The 27,041-nt window shown below is 36.6% G+C and overlaps 1 protein-coding gene across 5 annotated transcripts in view; it reads right to left on the bottom strand.

Annotated features, from left to right (window-relative positions):
- LOC131686174 (reticulon-1-A-like) overlaps positions 1 to 27,041 on the bottom strand; it is a 69,512-nt gene that overhangs the window by 5,271 nt on the left and 37,200 nt on the right. The window contains exon 1 of one of the 5 annotated variants that reach the window (XM_058970390.1): positions 17,002 to 17,146. The exons of the other annotated variants lie outside the window; for them this stretch is intronic. Within the exon in view, the coding sequence (XP_058826373.1) occupies positions 17,002 to 17,089 (88 nt within the window). The 5' untranslated portion in view covers positions 17,090 to 17,146. Of the gene's footprint in view, positions 1 to 17,001; positions 17,147 to 27,041 lie in introns of those variants that run through there. 5 annotated transcript variants of the gene reach the window in all.

The following is a 27,041-nucleotide window of genomic DNA, read 5'->3' as shown; positions in this document are numbered from 1 at the left end:
ATTCAAACCAAAATATGAACAATACATATTATTAATTTTCTTTTCTAAATCACTAATTATTGTTTCGGATTGAGAACGAATGGCCATGAGAGATGTGAAAAATGTAGCTCAGTGCGACAAAATGGAAGAAATTGGTTAAACAATTGCGAAAATTCAGCTGGTAGTTCAAGGTATGAAATTTCATACGCTAGGCTGAACCGATATCTTTTTTCCCAAGGCAAAATAATTCCCTCTTAAGGACCCGGAGGGAATTAACAATTTTCTTGCTGATTTTAACGTTGAATTCAAGGCTAATATGTTGCAAATTATGCCTGGTTCTAATCAGAATATTTATGTAAATTCTCGTAAGAAAATGTTCTTTCTCTTAAAATAATTACAAAGTTTGAGGGAAAGATGGTGTGATGTAACGAACCTATCACGAGAAGAAATGGCACGAGAGAGGAAAGAAGTGTTGAAATCATTCAAAAAGCTGTAAAATGAATGATCCCGCAAGGTTGAAGATATTATTCGATTTTATGCTAAATATAAGGATATTAGCCGAATTTTCTCAGTAATGATTTTTTGATACCCTATCAGCCCAGCGTATGAAATTTCATACTCTGGTTTTTTTTCGCAACAAAACGTTCAAAAGTGGTTATTGTATTTTTCCCATACTTAATTCGGCATAATATGAGGGCTCATGAAGTATTTTATAAATTACCAAAAGTTTTAACATAGCTGGGTTTTAATGGGTTAAATGTACTCTCAAGAGATCTTTCATTCATTCCACCAGCAAACTAGAAAGATGCTTTCTTGTAACCATCGTAACAGTTTCGCCATATCCTAAAAAAATTGATGAAAATAGCTTAATATTTTCAAAGTGGTTTAAAATGCAAAATCAGAAAGTTTTCAAAGGTTTTCTCCGCTGTTATAACATGAAAATAATAGGTATTTCGTATAATAAATTTTAATATACCGGAAACTACCGGATTTTTTTTAAGGAAATTGAAATTTTTTATTTTATTATTTAATACGCATGTTCCTATTTTGTTAGCTAATCATTAAAGTAATTTATTTAAATTAGCAATAAATAGTATTATTCTACAAGTATTCTTGAGGAACTTCAAAAAGGCTATTTTGAATAAAACCATACCATCGCAAACTGTTGAATTAACTCGTAATATTTGAGGATGAAATGCAACGCCAAACGTATCGAAAATTGGTCAATTCGTAACTCTTGTTCGTTACACAGGTAAACACACTATTTACATAATAAACCAATGCACCAGGCATTGCATTTATCGCTCATATGAATAAATGCGTCCGGATAATTTGCCACTGCGAAAATAAAAACTCACATTTTCACACGAAAAGTTATTGACACTCACACACAACTTTTCCAGATAAATGCAACGTCTTTTTTTCTCCGGATAAATAAAACCGCCGGAGAATGAGCGAATGAGTTTATCACGGTATCCTTTTTGCGCTCGCTGCCTTGCTATCACTATTCCAAAACACGAAAAAAACAAGTCTGTCGTACTGCTTTGCCGTTTATCTTTGAATCAATTGATTTTCAGGAAATTAAAATATTATCAGCTTCTCCGATGAGAAGGAATTATTCTCACGCTATACGGATAAGCCGCTTCTCGCGTGAGTGACAGAGAATTACAATGCCTGTACTGCATTGAACAGGAGAAAGTGTCAAATTTTACCAGGAATAGCATAAAGCATGCTCGTCTTTCGAAGCGATTCCTGTAATTACAAGCATAACGTACATTCGGAAAAAATAAATCAAGAAATAAACCACGAAGTGTGTTTTTCATGAAAAAACCTGATTTTTTACTAATATAAACGGCAGAATATCATGCTTGTTTTGTCCTAATTCCTCTTTACATTTTGTCGTTACATTCAAGACAATATATTGTATTTGGGTACCAAACTTCGTAAACAAATTGGCAAATATTACTTAAATTAGTTATGGAAATTTGCGTTTCGGCTTTGTCTCATCAGAATCCGACACTAACTTAGTGTCAAGACTATGCTAGCGCTAGCTCAAAAACCTGTTTTAATCCACCTAGCGGTGCAATTGTGCCTTTCTCAATCATGAACACGAGAATGTTTGCGTTGTTTATATTCATTAAAAGCTTTCAAATGCAAATATTACATTTTATTATTTTACATGACATGACAAATAAACAAAACAAAAAAAATCATTAATCGAGTGCTAAAATGTTGTAAAAAAAACTGCCACGGTAATAATGAACTGAAAAAAGGTGCGAAATCGGCAAAGTCCCAAAAAGTCGATTTTTATAAAAAAAATTTCGTGATAACATAAAATCTCGACGTTTCATGCATTCTAAAGATGTTTGGCATCAAAAATACGAATTCGATTTTTGAAATTTCATGGGGTTCCCCCATCGAAAAAAATTTTGAGTTTCGGCTTATACGGGAATTTCATATGTGACCGGACGGTTCAGTCTATATTTCCGGAACAATATAAGCGATCCGTGCGAAATTTTATAGACATCTGTGGGGATAATATCGCTATCATTTGGGACTAAGGTTGTGAAAATCGGCCCAACCATTTCCTAGAAACTGATGAGTTTGCTGGTTTTGAAAGATGGCCACTTTTCCCGGGCACTTCCGGAACCGTCTATGGTGGTCAATGTAGTCAACGAAACTTTGTTTGGCCGTCGGTGACCTAGAACTGCAAATTTAAGTTGTTTGAGAGACATTTTAGCGAAATTTTTACCTTTTTTGCTTTCATCGGAGTATCGGTTTGAATCACAATTTGCTATGTGATCGCACGCCACAACCTGTAACTCCGGAACCGGAAGTCGGTTCGGGATAAAATTTAATAGCCATTTACGGGGACGCAACATCTTTCATTTGAGACTAAGTTTGGTTGATTCGGTCTAACCATCTCCGAGAAACCGATGTGACTGTTATTCTGAATTTGGATACTTCCGCCGGGGCTTCCAGAACCGATGATGGTGGCCAATGTGGCCAAAAAGACTTTGAATGGCTGTTAGTGACCTAGTACCACAAATCGAAGCAGTTGTGGTCACATTTTGGAAAAAATTTCACCATTATACATTCATTGCAGAATTTATTAAAATCGACATTTTCTACGTGATCGTACTCATCACCCTGTAATTCCGAAACCGGAAGTCGGATCCATTAGAAATTCAATTGCAGTCTATGGGAACATTGCACCTTTCATTTGGGACTAAGTTTATGAAAATCGTTTCAGCCATCTCTGAGAAAAGTGAGTGATATTGTGTTCGCGTACACACACATACGCACATACACACACATACATACACACACAGACATTTGCCGAACTCGACGAGCTGAATCGGATGGTATATGTCACTCGGCCCTCCGGGCCTCCGTTAAAAAGGCGGTTTTCAGAGCAATTGCAATACCTTTCTATTTAGAAAGGCAAAAACGAAAACACTATTTATGTTTCTGAGTAAACCCCAAGTTTTGCATGATATCCCGCAAAAAAAGGATTTCTGATTAAGCTGATAAGAATCAATAAAATCTGGCGCTAGCTTGGTCCTGGCACGAAGTAAGTGTCGGATTCTAATGCGACGAAGTCGAGACGCAAATTACATACCTAATTTAGTTGATTATAGGTTTTGTGCGCTTCTCGCGCAAATGTGGTTTTTTAAGAATTTTCTCCTTAGCGGACAAAAACAGTTTTTATCAATTTGTTCTCCGTCAGGGAGTGAAACATTGCTTCTTCAAGACTATTACTAAACTACCTCGTTTTTAATCGACCCGTGGCGTACTACACACGGATCTAAAAATGTTGACCGTAAGTCGTCAATTTTTAATAGATTCTTTTTGGTTCACTCTTCATTGAGCTCTGAAGCTAATAGATATTTGACTACAAAAAACAAGTCTTCTTTGCTCCCGCCAAAAACTGTTTTTTAAGATTGTATTTATCGAGATGAACTTGTGTCATTGGAATCAGTTTATTTAACGTGTTGGTCTTGCAGAGAGGAGTCTGTGCGCTTGTGATGAGATCTATCACGACATCGAGCAAGTTGTCTGGGTATGCGTCGGGTACTGTGTTGACTGGTCTCAGTTAAAGGATTCTCTTCGGGCCCAAGGTAAACCACCCAATTTTCCAGGTCGGGATGTCCTGGCAAGTAGCGATCTTTCCTATATGTCTCTCATCTACCTTTTTATTAAAACGATAAATGTCCTAATCTAGACCTCCTCTTATATTTATTCTTCTCAGTATAGGAAACACTATATTTATAAAGCCGACCTGTACCGGAGTGCCATCACTTGACCGCTTTGGCCCTCACCAAGGTAAGGTAGACATTTGTTACATAGTCCGACAAATGTTTGGCGCATTCGTTTATTGCAACCGGTTCTGGGAGACATAGAAAGCGAACTGCTACATTTTACGTGGTAATACCAGTCTGCCTTTTCAACAAATTGGCATTTTGAAGACGGTGCCGGGGATTGAGTGGAAAGCCTGGCTAGCTTAAGGGGATTGTTTGGTGTAAAGTGTTCAAACCGAAAGTTGAAGTTGAAGGCAAGGCAACAATGGATTTTTTTTGTGTAATGTTAAGATTTATTTATGCATTCATTGCTCACAAAAAACATTTTTTTCAGTCACGCAGAGCCACACACACACACGAGCGTTCCAAGAGTAGACGTTCAACATTTTCCACGTCAAGGAGCGCCGCGGTGAACACGATAACTCTTGATAAAATTGTCTGTCACAGGAAATTCAATAAGATTTGTAACGCTTAGACTTATAGTTACTCGATGAAAATGGAGTTCGAGTATCGGAAAATGGCTTCATGAAAAGCAAAAAATCTTGTATTTTACAGCAAAATTAACTCTTTTTTCTTTAAAATGATTGGAAGAAATTTTTTTTATTCGGCTTTCTATGGTTCGTCGACAGGCTACACATATTGTGTATTCTCATAAAAAATCAAGTCAATTCGTTGATTAGTTTTTGAGTTAACGCATGTGCTTTGAAAAACGCGGTTTCGAGAAAAACGCTATAACAGGGTGTACCACATCAAATTACATCACGGAAAAAAATGTGGGTAGAAGTAGTTTAGAGTGTATTGTTCACACTATATTTTTATCGTTGCCAGTTTTTCGAAAATTGTTGCAGATAGATTGAAATCTGCGTATGTTATAGCAAATACGCGCGAGGACAACAAAACAAAATAATAACAATAATTAGCACTCTTACCGTTCGAAAAAGGAAGAATTCAATACCTTAAGTGTAATGTAAAGTTTGTTTAGAATAGTGTCCAAAAAGGAAAAATCAACATTTTTTGAAATTTTTAATATGGGTGGAACAATTTATTTCAATGCTAGTTATGTAAAACAGTCGGAATAGAAAATACGTCGGGTGAACGTCGCACTATGTGGTATTTGATACAAATATCTGTCCGAAATTATTTTCTGCTGTTCTATGTGTTAATTGCAATGTTTACATAAATTATATTGAGGCAATTTTCCACAAAAAAAATCCTCATACCAGTGTAAAGTTTATTTTTGTTTTTTTTTTTTAACAACAAGTATATACAAGGTAAATGTAAAACGATAACAGTTCTTGATGAGTCTTTTGCCGTTTTTCATTGAAAAACCCGGGGTAGTGAATTGCACTGGTGTTGCATTTTCTAGCAGAAGAGCAGGCCACTGGGCGTGTTTGATTCCAAATTCGGCTCGAAATTTCAACCCTCTGCCCTGGTATTTTTCAATGAAAAAAGACATTTGCTACATACCTTCACAATACAGTGAACAGTGGCGGATTTGCCTAAAAACCTGGCCAAAAGTCAAAAATTGCATTGTAGTATTTTGGGTTCTAGTACATATATTGTACTTCAGGTGGTGCTGCCGCATGCTATTGTAAGTGAAACGCTCCAAAATTTCCATATTTGAGATGTTGATACATCCAAACAGTTTAAACCATCGCGTTTTGCTCATATTTTTTATCGAGTGCTCGAAATATCAGTATTATTCAAATGTAGCTGGATTTTGATAAAACTGCCGGTTTTGAATATGGAATAATGGAAATTTATGCTAAAGGTATGTGCTTTATTTATATGTATTGATGTCAAAAGATATTATCTTGTTTGTTTATTGAAAATGTCAATAACTTTCACGATTTTGTAGCAGATGGTTTCAGCACACATTTTTGCCACATTATTGAAATAGTTTTTTTGTCCACGTATGTCCACTATGTTTCAATGCAATTTGTGTTCCTTGAACGATTCTCCATTTGGAACATTATAGAATTCTTGCCCGAATTTGCCCGTTTTTGAGTAATCTTTGGTTAAGTGGAGATGGAGACGGATTATAAGATTTTCAGTTTGAAATTTAGACTCGTACTTTTAATTACTGCTGCACCTCCCGTTGTCGTAGCGAGTCGCACAATACTGCATTTTGAACAGGAAGAATTGTGTATTTAGCGGTGAAAATTTCATTGAGATACATAAACATTTTCAAAATTTATCGAACGTGGAACGCACAAGACGTAAATAATTTTGGTCGTTCATATTGAAAACCAACGAGGTCAACAGAAGTGATCGCCAAAGGTTCCAAGTTAAAAAATCGAATGCGAATACCATGGTTAAACGTTACCGGGAAACTATGACGTTTGATCATGCAAAGCAAAACAAATCTAGAGGTAGAATATACGACTGGATTGTACGAGCGAAAATCAGTGTTGTAGTGCAAAAGAATACTGGGATCTCCGGCCGTGATTTGACTAAAATCTCACTTTGGCGTACACTCCAGCTTGGTGAATATGTTTTTTTGAGAAGGTTGTCAGTCGTAAAATGTCATCAAACATGACAACAAAACGTGGTTGCTCAAAACTATACTAGGAAGCAGTACAAGCACGTTCTGACCAAGCATAACGCATGCATTTAAATAGACTCGTAATCGAAATAATTCATCGTAATAATGGACTTTGGGCAAATCCTCGGTCCAATAATTTAAATGAAACTATGAATCTTAGTGAATTTCACTTGTTTTCGTATTTTTGTCATATTCATTTTTAGTTACTACAATTTGCATGCAAACTTGTTGTCAATTTTCACCTCAAGCATTTCGTCGCAGAATCGGCATATTTTCTATAATTTGAAAAAATACTATTTTTTGTTCTTTGAGAAATAAGTGCATTGCACAGCAATTGAATAATAATCATACAAAGAGTTGAAAAGTTTTATAACTATGTTGTATAATATTTCAAAATACATAGTTTGAAATGACTAATAACATTAATTCTCATAAAAGCTACATCATCAAGACATCCAAATATCTTATTGCGTACAAATCAACAAATTCTATCATTTAACTACACACCATTTAAAATTCGATACATTATAAACGTTATTGGCATACACAGGAAACATTAAAACCATCAATTCGTGAAAATTTACTTGTATTTATATTAAAATGTCGGCTATTTTGTACCCGCCATTTTGAATTTTGAAAATCTGACATCAAAATCGTAATCTGCGCTACAAAAAAACGTGGTATGTACCTTTGCAGGTCAATCAAAACCATTTTCGACTTTTGGTCAGGTTTTTAGGGAAATCCGCCACTGTGCAGTGGTTTGAAAATGAGACAAACGAAGTACGCGGAGATTTGTCGGTAGTAGTATTTCGTAAATATGTTACGCTACTAGTGTTATGTAAAAACAACAATTCTCAATTTAACGGTCAGATCAGTATCGACCACTGAGCATAGCCTTCTTCTGCTCTTAATTTTAAACTATTTTTATTACGAAATTTTACTGAAATCATAAACTACACAATGATCGCCATGCTTAAAAAAAGTAGGGAAACCTTGTGCTATTGAGATCGTTTATTTAGATTCCCTCGATTTCTCAGAAAATCGTAAGACTCTACTATCGTATATTCGTGGTACCGCTATTCTAAAACAATAATTTTGACAACTGAATCTCATTTTTCCGTTTTTTTTTTCGAAGGGAGATACAACGCATTTTTTGCCATTCTTAAAACAAAAATCATTATAATGGTAAACCCGTGATTAAAGCAACAAATAAAAGTAAAAAATGACAGGTAAATGTTTTGGAAAGCATGAGGCTCCTATTTTATGGAATGATTCTAGTTTGGGTAGAAACTCAGATATTTTCCAGACGATCATCACTTTTATGAGAAATGAGTGTACGGGGCTATTAAGACCCCCTATTCCACCAACCACCGTTCAGCGGCTTGCGTCTGCGCACACGATTGCACACACGAAAAAAATACATGATGCGCCAGCGACAGCCGCGACTAACCAGATTAAGTTATCACACGCATTTTTTTTTAATTTTTGGCTTCTTAATGAGTTTCCCCAATAAAGATTTCATAGGTAAACATAATTCCATCGGAAAAAATAAATATAACGGTCTGAATTGCCCCGTAGATTGTAAAAGGATGGAAAAACGTAGAGTTTTGCAAATTGTCGCCTAGCGCTATCATGAGAAGGTGCAAATCGCAAACAGTCGCAGGGAATCCCCCAACGTGTCAGTTACAAGGATGTTACCGCTGAGTCCCCGTTTGAATCGGCAAACCAATTCTCATCCTTTTTTCAAAGTGTGCAAAATAATAACCGACCACCTTTGTCTGAAGCGTATTTGAATAGCCTACCGATGTTCGATCTGAACATGCCGCTCGTCAATTTTTCGGTACGCGATGTGGAGCTGAAACTACAGTCACTAGATGGTGCCAAAGGAGCTGGTCCGGATTGTCTGCCGCCTATTTTCATTAAAAAATGTGCTGAAGCGCTTGCTGTTCCTGCGAGAATAATTTTCAACAAATCATTGTTCGAAGGAGTTTTCCCGAGTGTCTGGAAGACAGCAGCTATTACACCGATCCATAAGACAGGTAGCGTGAATGATCAATTTTGAGTTGCTTACCAAAAGTTTTTGAAAGTCTCGTTCATGATGTGCTGTATCCGAAGGTGCACCATATTATTTCCGAGTGGCAGAATGGATTTGTGAAAAAACGATCGTCAAGTACAAATCTTATGGCATACGTTTCGTCACTAAATAGCGCGCTTGGTGAACGTCAGCAAATTGATGCCGTTTATGTGGATTTTGCTAAAGCGTTCGATAGAGTGCCTCATTTGCTAATGGTGGCCAAACTCGAACGAATGGGACTTCCTGAATGGTTGACACGGTTGATATTGTCGCACCTCACCGAACGCTGCACAGTGGCCGGAAGCTGGCCAAAACCTCAAAAATTTATTTTTGAAATAATGATATTTTATATTTTTCCTAAATTTCTCATGTATTGAATGATGTATATTCGAAATTTTATGATCATTGGATAAGAACACGATTTTTAACACGAGTTTAAACGTACCAAAGTCCGGATTTTTTAATGATTTTCATTTCCGAAACCACAATGCTCTGTTCACTTCAAATGCATGTTGCTCTTTTGATTTTGGTCCGATTTTAGCACAACTAGTTTCATTGTGTAGAGGAACTATAGAACTTGGTTACTGAGTAAACTACATTTGATAAATTTGCTTGGAACTATGACTTTTTAGTTTAAATATGTTTAAGGTGGTCAGATCAAAAATACTTTGTTCACTAATGTATTCTGTACAAATTTCGGAATCATTTCGGAACGGTCACATAGTATACATTCTATGTGAAATTAGCTCTACTTTTCGAATATCATGGTCTCGTTCTGCGCCTAGGTGCGCAAAAAGGCTTAAGGAGATTTTGAAGCTTTGTTGCTGATATGGAGACACATGGTGTTTTGTGTTAACTAGTTAGACAATCTACAGTAAACCAACACGTTCAACAATGGTTTTTAAGTAGTGTTCTTCATTTTTTATGATATTGTTGACATTGGTGAACAGTAACGGAAAATCTATCATGAAAACGGGATCGTAGTTATAAGATAGGTTCAATGACACTGTATGGAAAAAAATGCATCTAATATTTTACGACTTTTGACATCAAAAATGAGCTCAGCACCTCAAAATTAGCTTAAATTGTGATTTTCAGCCAAATTAGGTAACATTTGAGGTTTTGTCCGACTTTTGTTTGAAGAGCCGCCACTGTGCGCTGTGCGTACGTTCGTATCGATGAAATGAGATCATCTCCGTTTGTGATAGAGTCGGGTGTTCCCCAGGGCAGTCATCTAGGCCCGCTACTGTTTATTTTATTCGTAAACGATTTGTGCTCCACTATACAGTCCCCTAAGTACATGTTCGCGGATGATCTGAAATTCTTTCGTGTAATTGCTTCGGCAGTCGATTGCTGTGCCATCCAAGCCGATATCGATTCGCTGCTAAATTGGTGCACACTAAACGGGATGGAAGTAAACGTACAAAAGTGTAATGTGATCTCGTTCTGTCGTAACAGGCACTTAACAACGTTTGATTATAGAATGTCAACAAGCATTATCAACCGTGTAAACACAGTTAAGGATCTAGGCATTCTTCTCGATAGCAAATTGAGTTTCGCGCAGCACACTGCAATGTCTACAGCCAAAGTATATGCCGTATTGGGGTTCATCAAAAGAAACACGCAACAATTCAACGATGTATACTGCCTAAAATCGCTCTTCTGCGCACTTGTACGTAGCATTCTCGAGTACGGTGTACTTGTGTGGGCACCCTATCATGCTGTACAAATCAACCGCGTCGAACGAATTCAGCATCACTTTGTTCGTTACGCTCTGCGGTTACTACCTTGGACTGATCCTATTCGTCTACCGCCCTATGAACATCGATGCAATCTTCTACGTTTGCCGACTCTTGCAAGTCGGAGGATAATGCTGCAACGGCTCTTCGTGTTTGATTTTCTGGGAAACAATATAGATAGCCCGGAGTTGCTGAACCAGCTCCGATTCAACGTACCGCCTAGACCCACCAGACGAACTGGTTTCTTTCGGTTACCAATGTATCGTACTCTTTTTTCTCAAAACAATCCGTTCAATGTATGCTGTCGTAATTTTAATAATGTAGCTGACAAATATGATTTTAGCATTACTAAGACTACCTTTAAACATAGAATTAATATTAATTAAGGAACTGTCTGTACGAGTAACTCGAAGACCAGTAAATAAATAAAAAAAATGAATCTTTTATGGATCCAAAATATAGCTGAGTTTTCAAACTAACATTTAGGACTTTTGATCTATAAATTCTTTCACATTTACCTATCTAAAATGATGATTTGTTAGGTCCGAATTGCCCCGGGTTCCCCTAAACATTTCTACCTCGGAATTTTTATCATTATAATAGTTAAGATAGATGATTGATACGGGTTTCTAAGATAATAAATATTGGGACCAGTCGAAAAACATTGTACACATAATATGGGTCACCAAAAGTTCGATGCTCTTCAAATATGCCCCAACGCACGCACATTTGTTTCGGCTCCTTTAATCAGGTTCAGGGTTAAGGAAGAGTCGATTTGTGTAGATACTTTCACTAAAGCATTTTAAAAATATAATATGATTTTACCAAGGTTTGTCTTTATAGCAGCCTCATATTTTTTGATAGGGCAGTGTGAAACACAAAGGTAACTTTATTGGTTCAGTTTCAGCCTAGAAGATGACGAATTCGGCTATAACAGTGTCGAGTTTTCGTGAGACTTCAAGAAGTGCAGAGGTCACTTTTGGAGACTTCCATCTGTCCGTTGACGGTACCAAATGTTATAAAGAGCTGGATATTTTGCCACTTCCGCGAATCGCTTGCCAAACAAAGATTTTGTGGCGATTTTCGAGGTCTTCTTGGTCCACAGCTTTCTTGTGCGATTTTTGCCACAGTGTTCTGATTCGCGCTCCGTTCTAGTACAATTCGAACTCAGTATATGTGTCGTCCAAAACATTACGTTGGTTTTGCTGAAACCAGAGGTAGGTGCAACATGTCCTCAGTAAAATTTATGGCAATGCTTTCTTCTATAACTTTATCGAAAACAGCCCAGCACCATCTTGTTTCGTTTAAGATTACGACTTGTATATAAAACATGGTAGAATACATCAAGTCTCAAATTTTGACTCCGAAGAAGTAAAAACCTCAAAACTATAATTTGAGCACTTACTCATAGAAAAGCCAGAGAATAGAAACATGGCGGATGCAAGTTTTGAATGAATGTCTGAAATGAATAAATGAATGAATGCCAGAAAGCCTGGTGCTTTATGCGGTCTTCTGCGTTGTATGAACTGATTGGTGTTATTTGAATTTAGCGTCTAAGTCGGTGTCAGTTACTGACGAGATGAATCTGAAACACAGAAATTCAACAGCTTCCGATCATAACGCATATGGTCTGTTTAAAATGCTATTCTGCACGAAGAAATTGTCGAAAAAATAATCCTGCGACGTCTCGACAACTGCAATGAGGCAAATGGCTTGTTATCAAACATCTCGTTTGGTTTTTCGGAGCGAGAAAGGACGAACGATTGTCGGGTGCTACTCTCATATCAGAAATCCAACTCACGTACGCAAGAGAAAAACAAATAACGTTTGTGTTCTCAAATATAAAAGAGGCATTCGACTCAGTTTCAATCGATGCTCTCTCGGAAAAGCTTCTCCAATGTAGGCTTTCACCAATATTGAATAATTATTAAAAGAAAATATTGTCAGAAATCGTGGGCGTCTGGTGTAGAGGGCAAAAATAATCGACTTCTTTTTTATCCGCTTAATTGATCTCGGTGCTCACGCTGAACTTCTTTTCTTTTAAGGGATTATATACTGCCTATGACCGCAAGTCAGTCCCATAAAGATAGGAAATCCCATAGAAAACGGGACAAATTTGCGATCATGGGTAGTACAGTGCTGTTCGAAATAATAGCAGCGCAAGCGTTTTTCACGTACAGTGTTATATAGATATGCACATATTTTACATGTTTGCATCGTGTATAGTGGTAAAAATTCAGTACCTGGTGGACGTCTAACCTACTGACGCTACCTTTCGAGCCATATAATACCACTTTACTATCATCAGCCCACTAAATGTTACGCCATTTTGCGACGGTCCAATTGGCGTGAAATTCGGCAAAGTTCAGACGATTGTGAAAATGTTGTGTTGTGGGTTTATCGAACTTATTGCGTGTAAATTTGTATTAATCAATCATTTTCTACTCGATGACGTAGCAATAGAAAGTTCCTGGTTTTTTTTAGAATTCTCTTGAAGATATTAACGGATATTATTTTGCCCTTCGAACCATCTAACGATAAGTTTGAGCAGACGTTGCTCGCTTTCTACCGCTAGTATCACTTTTGTTTGTCCAGTGTGCATTGTGAACTTTTTAGCAGAACATTGTAAAAGTTCCTGATCTTCACGTATGTTTTGCCACTAGCAATCAACCGTTTGATAAGATGTCGTTCCTCGCTTCGAACAACCCATTATCGTGAAATACTACAACATATAAACTTACAATTTCGGGCTAACTGTAAGCGTAGGAATGTCATACCGAACAGAGTGGATAAATTAAACTGAAAATCTTGAAAACTTTGGCGATTGAGAAACCTTTTGTGCTAGCGCTGCTATTTTTACGAACACCTTCATATCGACTTTCTTCAGAAATTACAGTTATGTTTTGTAAACAATAAGCCAATGATACCAAAAAGTGGCGCGTTTTACTCTTTGTACTACACGTCACTTACAAAGACCCACAATGTTACTGGAGAGTGGAATGTGTGGGAGTATTCTACATTAAACTCGAAAAAAAAATAGCGCTGCTATTTTTTCGAACAGCGCTGACAAAGTTGAAACTCAAAAAATCTGAAAAACTTTTATGGAATATTCTGAAACTACATGCTTTTGAAAGTATCTGTGCAAAATTTCATCCAGATCGGAGCACTAGATTTCAAATTACAGCCATTTGTAGCGAGCTGGTTCTTGCACGAATGATGTTAACACAAAATTTTAAACGCAATTATCTCGGAATGAAATTTTTTGAAAAGTACCGTTGCGGTGAACGTGATATCTCAAAAATTATTCATCCGATCTCCATAATTTTTTTTTGAATTGTTTGTATTTACATTCTCGTGTACTTGAACGGTTCCTTTTTTATCAAAAAATTTTCGACTCTTTGTAATGAATTTTGGTTTAAAATTTGGAACACCAAAAAAACTCAATTTTTGGTCAACATGTTCTTTTGCAAGAAAAAAAAAATTCTATTAGAAAACTGATCCGTTCAAGTACACTACAATACATTTTTCTTCAATAATCTTTTTAGTTTTTGGAAATCAGTTGAGAGGTTCGGCTTGGAGAGCGTTCACCGCAAATCTCTGCCTAGAACACACGCTTCGGGGGATGGGCCATAACTCCGACAACCTTGAATATTTTTTTAATTCAATTTGGTTTTCTATCTTCGATAGTACTACCAACGAACTGTCTTTCGCTTTTTCAAATAAGCTTTGCATAAAACACTTTAAAAAAAATTACGAACTTGGCTCACTTTTTCGCCACAACTTTGTATATAACTCCTTAAGGTTCAACTGAGAACGTCTCAATAAGCGGCCATCTTGGAAAACGAAAAAAGCTGTTTTCTCTCACACCGTTGGAAAAATCTTCATGAAAATGGATCAATGTATTCGGAGCATTGATAGAGTATTGTTGATTGATTTTCATGAAGATTTTTCCAACGGTGTGACAAAAAAAAACTGCTTTTTTAGTTTTCCAAGATGGCCACTTTTCCAAGCTTTCTCAGTTGAACCTTAAACAGCCATGCATTCCACGCGCATATTTGCTATAACACACGCAGATTTCAATCTATCGGCATCAATTTTCGAAAAACTGGCAGCGATACAAATACAGTGTATACAATACACTCTAAACTACTTCTACCAAAATTTTCAAAGAAATTACCCAATGGGTTATTTTCTACAGCGTTTTTCCATGATGCAATTTGATGTGGGACACCCTTTAATAGTGTTTTTCTCGAAGCCGCGTTTATCAAATTAGCGAACACGATAACTCAAAAAGTAATCAACGAATTGACTTGATTTTTTGAGGATGAACCACGGAACATTGAATAAAAACAATTTTACTCTTATTTTGAAGAAAAATGAGCGAATTTTACAGTAAAATATGAGATATTTCGGTTTTCATGAACCCATTATCCGAAGCTCGAACTTTTTTCTATTTGTTGTGGTTCATCGACTAACTACAAGTCTAAGCATTACAAAATTTATTGAGTTTCCCGTATCAGACAATTAAAGCGAGAGTTATCGTGTTCGTCACGGCTCTCCTCGACTTGGAAATGGTTGGTTGGTCTACTCTTAGAACGCTCGTATGTGTGGCTCTGTGTGACCGAAAATATTTTTTTCGTAACATTACACAAAAGATCCATTGTTACCTTGTCTTCATAATCGTAAAACAAAATAACTTTTTTTAGCACTTTACACCAGATGCTCCCCTTAATATGTGTATATTGTAGCTTGGGTTAAATTAAATCTGTTCGGATAATTGAATCTTTTTCATTGGATAATTGAACTTGTAGGACTTGAATGCAATGCCAGCACGTTGCTTCAAACACTATGATTTAAGCGATCGATAATGTTAAAACTGATTTTAAAATTAAAAAAAACCCTTTTAAATTCATAGCTATAGTATAACCAGCCAACCAATGCATACCACTTTTTCGGTTTGAAACCACCCACAATTTGGTATCAAACATAATCAACTAAAACTTTTGTCGTAACTCTTTAGAAAAGTCTAGTGAATATTCAATTGTGTTTAAATTATCCTTTCAGGTGATCTGTTGAACAAAAACTTGTCTCGCAAACCTATAAAAAAGAAACAAATGACCTTACAAAAAATACCGGTTTTCCTGATGCCATAACTTCAAGCTCGCATGTGTAGAATTTTCCTTTTGTCTCTTTGGAAAGACTAAACATTGGGTCAAATAACAAGCGATCAAGTTTGTACGGAGTACTTTACTGATTAAACATGTTCCCAAAATGCATCGAATTAGTTCAACTAAATGTCCGTCCATAGAAACCATTTCCATCACTATTCCAAACTTCGCCACGTTGCACGACGCGTTCAGTTATCAGTAGATAAGTAGAAATAAACACACCTCCTCCGAGACACACCAAAAAAGTGAATGCACTTCACTTTCATCAGCGAAAGGTACCGTACGCTCTTGCGCATCAGCCCGCCACACTCGCAGCGTGAAATTAAAGGCCAAAAAAGAGATCGTTTGATTTTCTTCTAGCTACGTAATGTTCGTACTGTTTGTTGTTGATCACCGCGAACTTCATTGCGATCGAGCAAAGCCTTTCTAATTGATAGGTAAACGTTGCAAATAATTATTTATTGAATGATCTGCAATTGCCGAGATCTCATTCCCCAATAAACTAGTTTCGTAACCTGCGAATTGTGCCAACGTGGAAAAAGTACATCTCAAGGACATCGACAACTTCGAGGAGATTCTGGTTCGGACTGCTACCACCGTTCAGTGGAATCAGTGCAAGGTGACGATCGGTGCACGTTGTAGGTAGGCCGGTTGCCAACGCGTAACCAACCGGTCAACCACTATGCAGTGTGCCGCAGTAGGCGCTGGACAAAAGGCAGCTCCATATGAGTTTTGCTGACTCGTGAAGATCCAGTCGAGGTGCAATATTTTAAAGCGTAAACACAAGAGATTGTTGGTTGTTGGGGTGCCAAGTTACAGCTTCTCCACGCTTCGCGAATCCCAACACGGTCGTTTTCCATATGAAATCGGAGAGTTTTCCATTCCCTCTCATGCTTTCATGGTCAAAAATTACGGTATAAATCCACGCAAATTTATCGGCGAAAATAATTAAATATCTATGATCTATTGAAACTTATTTGGGGTAATTTTAAATTTCATAGTGGAAAACGATCATTTCAACCCGATGCGATCGCGAATCGAATAATAAAAGATCAATCTCCAAATCCAAATTATGACACGTTGCCAATTAGAGCAGTGCGCCTCGCCAACTCTCGCCACATCTTTCACATTCACGCTGGCAATCGATCCTTCACTGTTTCTTTGTTTAAATCCCCTGCGGGCTTCCGAAGTATACCTGGTCCTCGCGGGGGCAATTCCTCCTGACGGTGATGCGCGGTGGACCCATTTCCATTGGAGTAGCGAGAGTTCTGACGTTTGACCATATTAAATTTTTCGCGATGCTTTCTTCCTTCACTAACAAACTACAACGAATCTCGATCGCGAAACGGTTTGCGACCAATGAATACGAACTGAACTTGGGCACTGTAGGCTCACTTATGAATCGGAATCGGTAGCATGGTGATTGATACCTTATGCTATGGATTGTGAACGAATTCACCTAGACAACAGTCGGTGGATGTGGATGGAGAAGACGGTCGAGAGTGGGAGTCAGAGAAGGGATCAAAAGAAGTAAATAAAGTGCGAGACGTGTAAAAGCTGAACAAACCTTCACCAACACTAGCGCGGGAAGTGAAGACAACGCGGCTATTGATGAACCACGAGTGTCTGCAGCTTAGCCGGGCACTGGAACAGTGCTGGCAAATATTACGGAGCGAGGTGTATTTTCAGGTGCCAATCGCATGCGTGGAGAATTAATTTATATTTGATTTGATTTATGTATAGTAAAGGAATATTACGGAACTCTTCAAAAAATCAATCTGCTTTAATTTTAGGCTGACGCTTTTAAGAAGTTATGCATTTGACTTATTTAATTCAACTATTGTCAATTAGGCGACAAAATGTGTACCTGAATATGATTGTCGAAGATTAAATATATATGTGAATAAATATTATGCTATCTGTTGTTCAGCGTGGTAGTACTGTTAGGGGTAGGAAAATATTGGTTGTTTATTGATAGCTTCCTAGGAAATGGGTCGCATGTGGTTTTCTGTTGTCATGTGCTTATTCGTTTCAATACATATATTATCAAAGGGAGTTCTGGGGATATATTCACTAGACAAAAGATAAGAAATAAACGACGCATACATATTTTCCAACGTGTCTATTTGACAGCTTCATACTAGCCGTAAGTTGCTTTACATTTATGTTATGATGATTGATACAAAAGTACCTTTCTGGTATTACCCATTTTGCAGAAAATGCATCGAAGTAAAAAAGTATACAGTCATTCGCGTTAGGTAAATGTGCACAGAGAGCTTACACTCGTAAATTACTAAGAATTAGTTTCAGACAATTTTCGTAAAATATTCAAATTTGTCGTACATATGTTTGTTAGATGGCGGGTAGGGCGGCAGAGGGGTTGCTTCTCTAATCTTCCGGCCATCACATCATATGGTTTGGTATTCTTAGTATGTGTAAAAAACATAAAGCTAAGCTGAGAGTTTTCCGACTACTTAACCCTTTGTCTTCTACCGCAGGAGTCAGGATATTTTGGCATTTTTATCGAATGCAAATCACCTGAATATGTGGCATTCCCGGGCAAGCGTTTTATGCTGTCGGAACCGACAAAGAGAAAACGCTCTTTATTTTCCAAAAATTGAGGATATTTTCTTAAATTTACATAGAGATTCGAGCAATAGATCGAAAGTTACAGCGCTTCGAGACGCGCCACTTCTACCAAAAACAGTGGCAACTTGGAAATTTTAACAGCGCTGCGGGAGACACGATGTTAATCAGTTCTTTCTTTTCTCCCTTTTTTCATGTTTTCTCTTCTTTTCTTCAATGCACAGGAAATATTTAGACTAGTTGAATGAGACAAAAAATAGAAGATTGAAAAGAGGTAGAAAACTGAAAAACGGGTATTTTTTCTTATACAGGGTGTTTGGTTCATGAGTAAGAATCTCTCGAGGGGTGATTTACTGTCATATTTGGAGCAAAAAATCGTTCTACACATACCATCAAATCTCAACCGTTACAGAGTTATTGAACTTTTTGTGTAAAAAACTTATTTGTCTTAAAATACCTCTAACTTTAAAAGTATACTTTGTATTTTAAATGTTTCAGTTCCATTCGAAAGGTGAGAAAATTTCCTATTGAATGGTGTTCTCATATCTTTTTTTTTGTTTTAATTACCTTTTAGCTGTAAAGTAGTTAAAAGTTAGTGTTTTTGAGAAGGTTTTTGCTAATTTTCTCGAAATAATGAAGTATGATTATAGCAATATCCATTATCCAAAAGTTGGGTTTTAGGACGATTCATAATTTGTTCTTGGACGTCATATTTCTATCTCTTTTCATTTCTTTGTAATTTCATTACTATACTTTTCCTGTAACCGACTTGCAAGTGCTTAAAAGACTCTAATCTAAAAAATATGCTTTATATCGTTATTTACAAGATTTCATTGCAAAGCTGAGAAAATTTCCTATCAGTGTATGTACAAATATCTTTTAGTTAAGTGTACTAAATGGTTTTTTACTAACGAAATAACTCAAAATTTGTGTTTTTGGAGAGTTTTTTAATTATTCTAATTATTAATCAACAAAATTTATCGTTACTATTGTTCATTTGATGCCCCTTAATGTCCTCTATAACTTTTTATTTGACACTTTGTCTATATCAGTTTTCATTTTGCTGCTATTTAATAGTTAACACAGCATGAGCTCGCCACAAATGTAGTGGGTTCGAAATCGTTATTTTTGCATATGAAACGATGTGATAAAAACGATTTTGCGTCGAAACCAAAAGGGTCCGTACACAAATGACGTAGCTTTTTTCGGCGATTTTTGACCCCTCCCTCCCCCCTCGTAGCATTTGGTCACAAAATTCGAACCTCCCCCTCGTAAATAACGTAGCATTTACCTTCCCCCTCCCCCTCGTTCCATGCAAAGCGCCGGGGCGATGAAAAAAATTACATATGTTTTTCAATTATTTTAAATACATGTCCTTTCAAAATGTTTGACGACTTCTATCAACATTTTCATTATAACAGCAAATTGCGTGCAATTATTTTTCCATTTCATGACAAATATAGTGTAGATAGTTTTGTTTTGAATTTTATATGTCAAGGAGAGCATGAAGACAAGTTCTCTCAGTTCACAATCGTGAAGCTGCCAATTATTCTAAGAACCATACGTTCATCTAAATTACTACACACCAAAAAAATCTGAATTTTATCGTTGACGTAATTGCAAACATGACACAATTCAACAAACCGTAATTTACGAAATGACAGAACATTACCGTGTTCATTACTTTACATGCGCAATGACTTAAAATTACACTTCCTACCATTCAGAACAAACGCTGTATGTGGAGTAAAATTACATGATTTACGAAATTAAACGTCATGTAAAATTAAAATCAAACGTAAAACTAAGTCATTTTTGATGCTCGTATATGTCATGGTCAGGAGACGTAAATTTACACTATTTTTTCTAGGTGTGTAAATTTTGTTTGGTTGAATCCGAAGTGAAAATTTAACTCAGTTTCCAAACAAAGTCTACTAGTTAGCAACATTAGCTAACTAATGTAGCAAGTTAAATCCGCACACAAAATCTTTTCGTATTTTTGCGAACTTGTAATTCCGCGGATCGTAAAATTTACCTCATGAAAAACTGCATCAAAAGTAACTTGTTTGAATTTAAATTCATTTCTCTTGGGAATGGAGGATCATTAAATTGTTTTCTCTAAACAATGAGTTTTAAACCTAATGCTATGTCGCACAACTTCTGACCCTACCCTCCCCCTCGTCACACTTCGTCACAAATTTGGTATACCCTCCCTACCCCCCAAAATGCTACGTCATTTATGCATGGCCCCAAAGAGATAATTGAATGGAGTCAAAGAAAGAACTGTAGAACTTGCTGAGTTGCATTATTTCCATGATAGTAATGGTGATGTTTATTATTTACTATTTTAAGAAAATTAACGAAAATGCTAATAATAGCACTAACTTTAAACCAATTTACTTTTAAAAGAATACTAAATTCACTTAACTGAAAGGTATTAATACTTTTTTCACTGTAAAATTTTCCTTATTTTCGAATAAAAAGAAAAAAGTACAATAAGTGCCATAATTTTTCAATTACAGCTGGTACTAGTGAAAATGAGATAAAAATATCCATGTTGAATAACCCAAAATCATGAAAATAAGAAAAGGTAAGTGTATCATGTCAAAGAACGAATTAAGCAGCTCACCAAGACTAACAATCTGAATTATTAAAAGGATGAGGTTAACTATTTGGATTTTCAAGAAATGAACGAAAAATCGTTTAAAATTGTTTAATTTTCAATAAATTACTTTGAAAAGGCTACTTAAACTCATTAGCTGAAACATGTGAGGGCATCACTCAATGCGAAATTTTCTCACCTTTCGAATACAACTAATACTAAAATACAAAGTATACTTTTAAAGTTAGAGGTATTTTAAGACAAATAAGTTTTTTAAACAAAAAGTTCAATAACTCTGTAACGGTTGAGATTTGATGCTATGTGTAGAACAATTTTTTTCTCCAAATATGGCAGTCTATCACCCCCCGAGAGATTCTTAACCATGAACCAAACACCCTGTATACATCAAAATCAAAGTAATACACTCAATACGCGTCGATTTCATTCTGTAAGGTATCGAAAGTTTTACTGTAATGTTAAAATCATATTGATACAAACATTACATTAAGGCGGTGCTAGTTGATGGAACGATGACCTTGGAACATGTCTGGCGCTGTATGCGAAATGGGTCATCGGAAATTCAATTGAGCTAACACCTACCCAAATTCATGAACCAAGTTATTTGCATGAATATGTTTAAATACATGCAAACATTTTTTCTGTAAATCACTACCGGCTAGTGGGACAATTTTGTGAAAAAGTCTCTCGGAACAAATACTTTTTCCGATGCGTACGTATTTTGAGCTATTGAGCCGTGAGTAGATGTCGTTAATGAGCATTATTGTGATTTTAGTGATCGAACCAAAATTAGTGTTCAAATTAGAGAATTTTTCATTCCAAAGGAGTTGAAAAGGGCATTACCATTTGGTGGAGAAGCTGCCCAGCCCTAGCTCGCCCGCTATCGTTTTTCGCGAGGACTCAGAAGAAAAAAGGATGCAGTATAATTCCGGTGATGCCTTTCTATTTTTAATCATATTTTTCTGAATATTCAACACTACATATATATTTGATTACAATCTTTTCTGGAGGATTAATTGGGTTTATTTGTTCCCACGACCAGTTGTGACTTTCATACTAGTAGCCGAACTTTTTTGTGCGAATTATACTATATTTTATCATATTGACAGAGGTGTTACAAACAACTTTTAACAGTGCCCGTGAAATTCAATTATAAAATCTTTTTCCGTATGTCACATATACTATGGTTGCATTTCCTGGGAATCGTTATGTTATCGTAAATTATATCATATCAAACATTCCCCGCATTGATAATTTTATTGGTGGGTGTCCAAGGTATACTTGATTCAGTAGTGCAACCTCTTACTATCTGCTTTAATTTTATGAGTTCCATAAGTACATTACATATAATAACTTTTATCACATACATTATCATAGCTATACTATACGCCATGTCCGAAGGTCGATAGGTTGCCAAAACTATTTTGTCTCGATGGATACAATGGGATCATGTTGGCGATATTGAAAGTAAAACGATGTTCTATTAGAATCGGATTTGGGGACCCAGCATTACTTAACCGGTGAGTTCGTTCTAATTACACTAGTTTACAAACAAAAATAAGTTGCGAGAAGAAGTGTTTTCTTGTTTTTTCAGGGGACTTCTAAACTTCTAATTACACTAGTTTACAAACAAAAATAAGTTGCGAGAAGAAGTGTTTTCTTGTTTTTTCAGGGGATCGCTTTGGAGATTTTTTGAAAAACATTTTTTTGTCTTTTTGTTGTTGGTCTAAATCCAGTGAGAAATGTGTAATGTGTGTCGACCACAAGTATATATTTTCAGAGTTACATGCGGCTAAAGCCGAAACAAAAAAATAATTTCAAAAATCACGAAAATTATTCTTGTCAAACTTTGGTCGCTTGAAACATCAATAAATTTATATTTGGTTTACACCTATTGCATAGAGCGAGTAAAGGCGCTTTAACCTAGGCTTAATGAGCCAGGGCAAGGTGTAAATACCTCTGTCCCATCCCAAAGGACCAAAGGAGTGACATTAACCTTCTTAGCCAAGTCACTCCCAACGATTTATCCTAACTCCCTATAAACTGAAACGGTCGGTACGGTTGTCCTCGTTTCTTCCTCATTCATGTTTCAAAACGATTCGTTGGTTGAATTGTTCATTAAATGAATAATTCAACTGCCGTATAATATTGAAACGTCTTCAAACCCAACTCTGCACAGTAGGCCTGGCCGTTTTAATATTTGCGACATATTACATATTATATGCTTCAAATGTTAATATTGACAAGAAAAACACTAAAGTGTAACTGCAGTGTTTTCCAGGATGCTTTTCAATACTGGCTGTGTAAGGGTTAGAATAGAATAGAATAGAATAGAATAGAAATCACTACCGGCTAGTGGGAAATAGGATGGTTAACACACACATATGTGAATCATTGGTAGTTATATTGAAAAACTTTTATTTTAATTACGAGTTTTTCGTAAAAACCAATAGAGGTGGAATCGAGATCGGGTTCAGTTGAACAATCACGAGCTGTTCGTTGGTTTTGTATAAATAATTTTGAAGTTTTCTCTCTTCTGGTTAGCCCAGAACAAAGAACGGCTTCTTATTCTGCCGGAGAAATGCCAATATTTCAACTAGTGATAAAGTTCTCGGACGTCGGGTAAGCCATCCCGGGCCTCCGCGCCCCTTTTGCTCTGAAGGCGCAACAGCATAAGTACTCCATTCCGCGTGTTGTCTAGGCGTCCAATAGGCAATTAACCGCTGGATGACAGATGCAATTTCCTTAAATGGTTGAACGTAGAACGACCGGCGTGGAAGTTCGTTTGATAGCTACCATTTTGTGGATTTTTTCCTTATCTTCTCTCGACATTCCTGTCATGGGTCGGCATCCTTGCTGTAATATCCCGGCGAAGGCGAAGAGCTTTTATTGGGGTGTGAGTCACAATAAGCAGATTTTTGCGCCAAAACCAGATGGGTATCATTACCTCGTACCTGATTTATTTGCATACAGACTGATGACCATAAGACACTTAGATAGCAGCATAGCATTCTTTTTTATAAATGTAACAACCTAGCCGCAATCCAACCGGAGGAATGATTTCTGTCGAATCGAATCGAGTCAATCGATAAAGTCATTTTGTGTTTACCTTTTTACCTCGAAAAATTTCTCTTCCGCAGATTGAAATATTGATAAGGCAAAATCAATTTTTTTTTTCAAACCCCTCATTACTACGAAAATGTAGTCTTATACAAGTCATTACTGAGCAGTAATTAAAGATCGTGTAAGGGGAGCAATGACAGAATTTCCATGCGAGTCATGCCATTACTTAGCTATGACACTTTTACTGCGCGTGTAAGAGTCTCTAAAAATGTTTGTAAATTTACATTTGTGTATTTTATCAAAAAATTATTGAGAAATAGTTTTGTTCTCAACCCAAAAAAATGTTTTGCGCTATTCACGGTTTCTGCAAAAAAATTTTACAATATTAAATCATAAAAAATAGATATTACAAGAGTGCATCTAACTTTTATAAACATTTTTCGTGAATATCACGAACAAAAAGTACAATCATTCCAGTGCTCAATAGTGGTGAGCAATACGAACAAAAAGTACAATAATTCCAGTGCTCAATAGTGGTGAGCAATAAAATCGATTTTTCTAGATCGTTCCTTGTAATTTAAATAAATAATCGGTGTTGGCAAACATTGATCCTAAAACATCTAACGCAAAAAAAAAGTTTTTATGGACATGAAAAGTTTTCTAAGATGACCGAAAATGATTTCGTGCGACCAACGAAATCGTTCACACGATACACAAACATTTAATAAAATAACGAAACATTTCGTTTCATTCACAAACACGAATTTCATTATCAACAATAATATTCGTGCATTGTACACAAAATAAGTAAAATTTACGAAAACTTTAGTTCACTAAGGACGACGAATGAACTCATGCATTGCACAATCATTTTCATCCTAATTACGAATTTTTAATATCAGTGTAGTGCATCTAAAACTACATACGCGAACTATAGCTGAATAGTCTTTCCTGTTACAAATAGTTGAATAATCATTTCATTGGATAGCCGTTCAACGTAGAAAATTTCTTTAAATTGTATACCCATATTGTGTATGGTTCGTATATTTTTTTCCATAGTGGTTTATGAACCAATGAAACTGATAAAGATTGTTTAAGGTCTGTTTTGATTGTCAGAAATTTAGGTGTTTAGATTTAGATTTAGGCAGTTCAAAAAAAAATTTTCGAATGAGGTTATCGAAAACCATTTTCTGGTTGGCTAAGCTGTATTATTGTGCAACATGAGCCCAAACTATGTCGCCATTCACCTCTGATACAGAACTACTATCCCTTACCTCCCCTCTGGCGCCAACCAGATGTCAGTTCATACATTTTGACAGCGGTACAGAAATCACCCTGGATAAACGAATCAAATTTCCAAAGCTTTCTGACGGTACGACAATGAGCTTCAAAGGGTTCTTGGCTCTCTCATTGCGATGCGAACATAACTACATTATAGAAAGCATCTAAACGCTTGCACATTTTAACGCTGGCAGAAATGTTAAGGGTTCGTACTGTCGAATCAAAAAGAACTCAAGATGTTGTCGAAATACTAATACTTTGTGACTGTAGTATTGACCGCCTGTAAACCTGATACCTTGCTTGTATTTAGTTTGTCTCTGTTTAGTCGCTCATCTATCCGTTCGTTGAGCATATTCTTTAGCAGCATCCTGATTCAACAGTCACTGTCGACGGTTTTCGAAGATACTAACATCAATGACATCAAAGAAATAACCATTTGTCAAAACCTAGTTGTTTGGAAAACACGTTTCACTATTCGGATGTCTCCACGTGTGTTTCCGAATATGTTGTTGTACTAAGTAGGTTTTACATATAGCCATATCTCGGGCGTAGTCGTTTGTGCTTCAGTGGTGACTCTCCTCTCTAATAACTTGGAGCAAAAAAAATTTTCTTGCCGACTTTTGCATTTACCTCACCGCTGATCAGTTTCACACCATATTTATGCACTTTTCGTGTGTCATCCCAACAAACAACAAAAGCTGAACAAGACTTTATTAGGAGCTAAATAAGCTGAATAAGAACTGGACAAGCCATTATCCAGCATAATTGTTTGCTGGGATGTCTACGCATTTGTTGAATTCCGTTTCATATCATCAGTTCGTTGGCGCGTATGCATTGACAGTTGAAGAACTTTTTCATTATCTTCAACAAGCAGATACGGTAATTCCAATGATCCGTCGCTGCAGCTAGCAAACTAACCGTTCTTTATTTATTCAGCTTTCTGAACTCCGTTTCTACACGGCTCATGACAAATTCGACGTCCCTGAGGAAGTTGGAAACCAGAAGATGATCAAGTTTTGCCAAAAATACATGATTTGGCAAGCAATTTGCTCGTGTGGAAAGCAACGCATCCTGTTCGTCGCAACCGGAACGGTCAATGGGTAGGTGTACATGAAAGAATGCCTCCAATGGCGTCTGCTTCCACTTATGAGGTCTCACAATGGCCCTTCGCTTCTCTGGCCTTTGCTTTAGCCTTGTGCCATTACTCGAAAGATGTTCTGGAGTGGTAAAAGGCAATTTAATGTCAAAGTATCTTAATTCACCGAACGCACCGGAATTGCGACCAATTGAGAAATACTGGGCACTCGTTACATCACTTCTTGAACGATAGAGTTCGTGAGATATACAACCCACAAGTCTCCTATCTCATGGCTCCACGCGAGTCTAAGTCTATTGAAGACATTTAGCCTTTAGACCGGCGACGACTGGGTGCTATCAGACTTTTGCCGATAGCAGCAATATGAGAGGGTGCGTGAAAACACTACCACGAAAATAAAATTTTTATCGAAGATCATCAGACTTAAATCTGACTTTAGTTATTGCTAACAAGCCCGTGAATCAGGTTATCAATTTCTTGTATTTTCCCTCAATTGTCAATTTTATCGCTCGTATTCGCGTATTCTACAAACGATCCTATATGAGAAAAAAGGAATAGTTTCCTACAATACATTACGCTTTTATAACTA

The sequence above is a fragment of the Topomyia yanbarensis genome, chromosome 2, assembly GCF_030247195.1.
Source record: "Topomyia yanbarensis strain Yona2022 chromosome 2, ASM3024719v1, whole genome shotgun sequence".
NCBI lineage: Eukaryota > Metazoa > Arthropoda > Insecta > Diptera > Culicidae > Topomyia > Topomyia yanbarensis.
The sequence above is the reverse complement of the archived record's forward strand: the minus strand, read 5'-3'. Positions and strand labels throughout refer to the sequence as shown.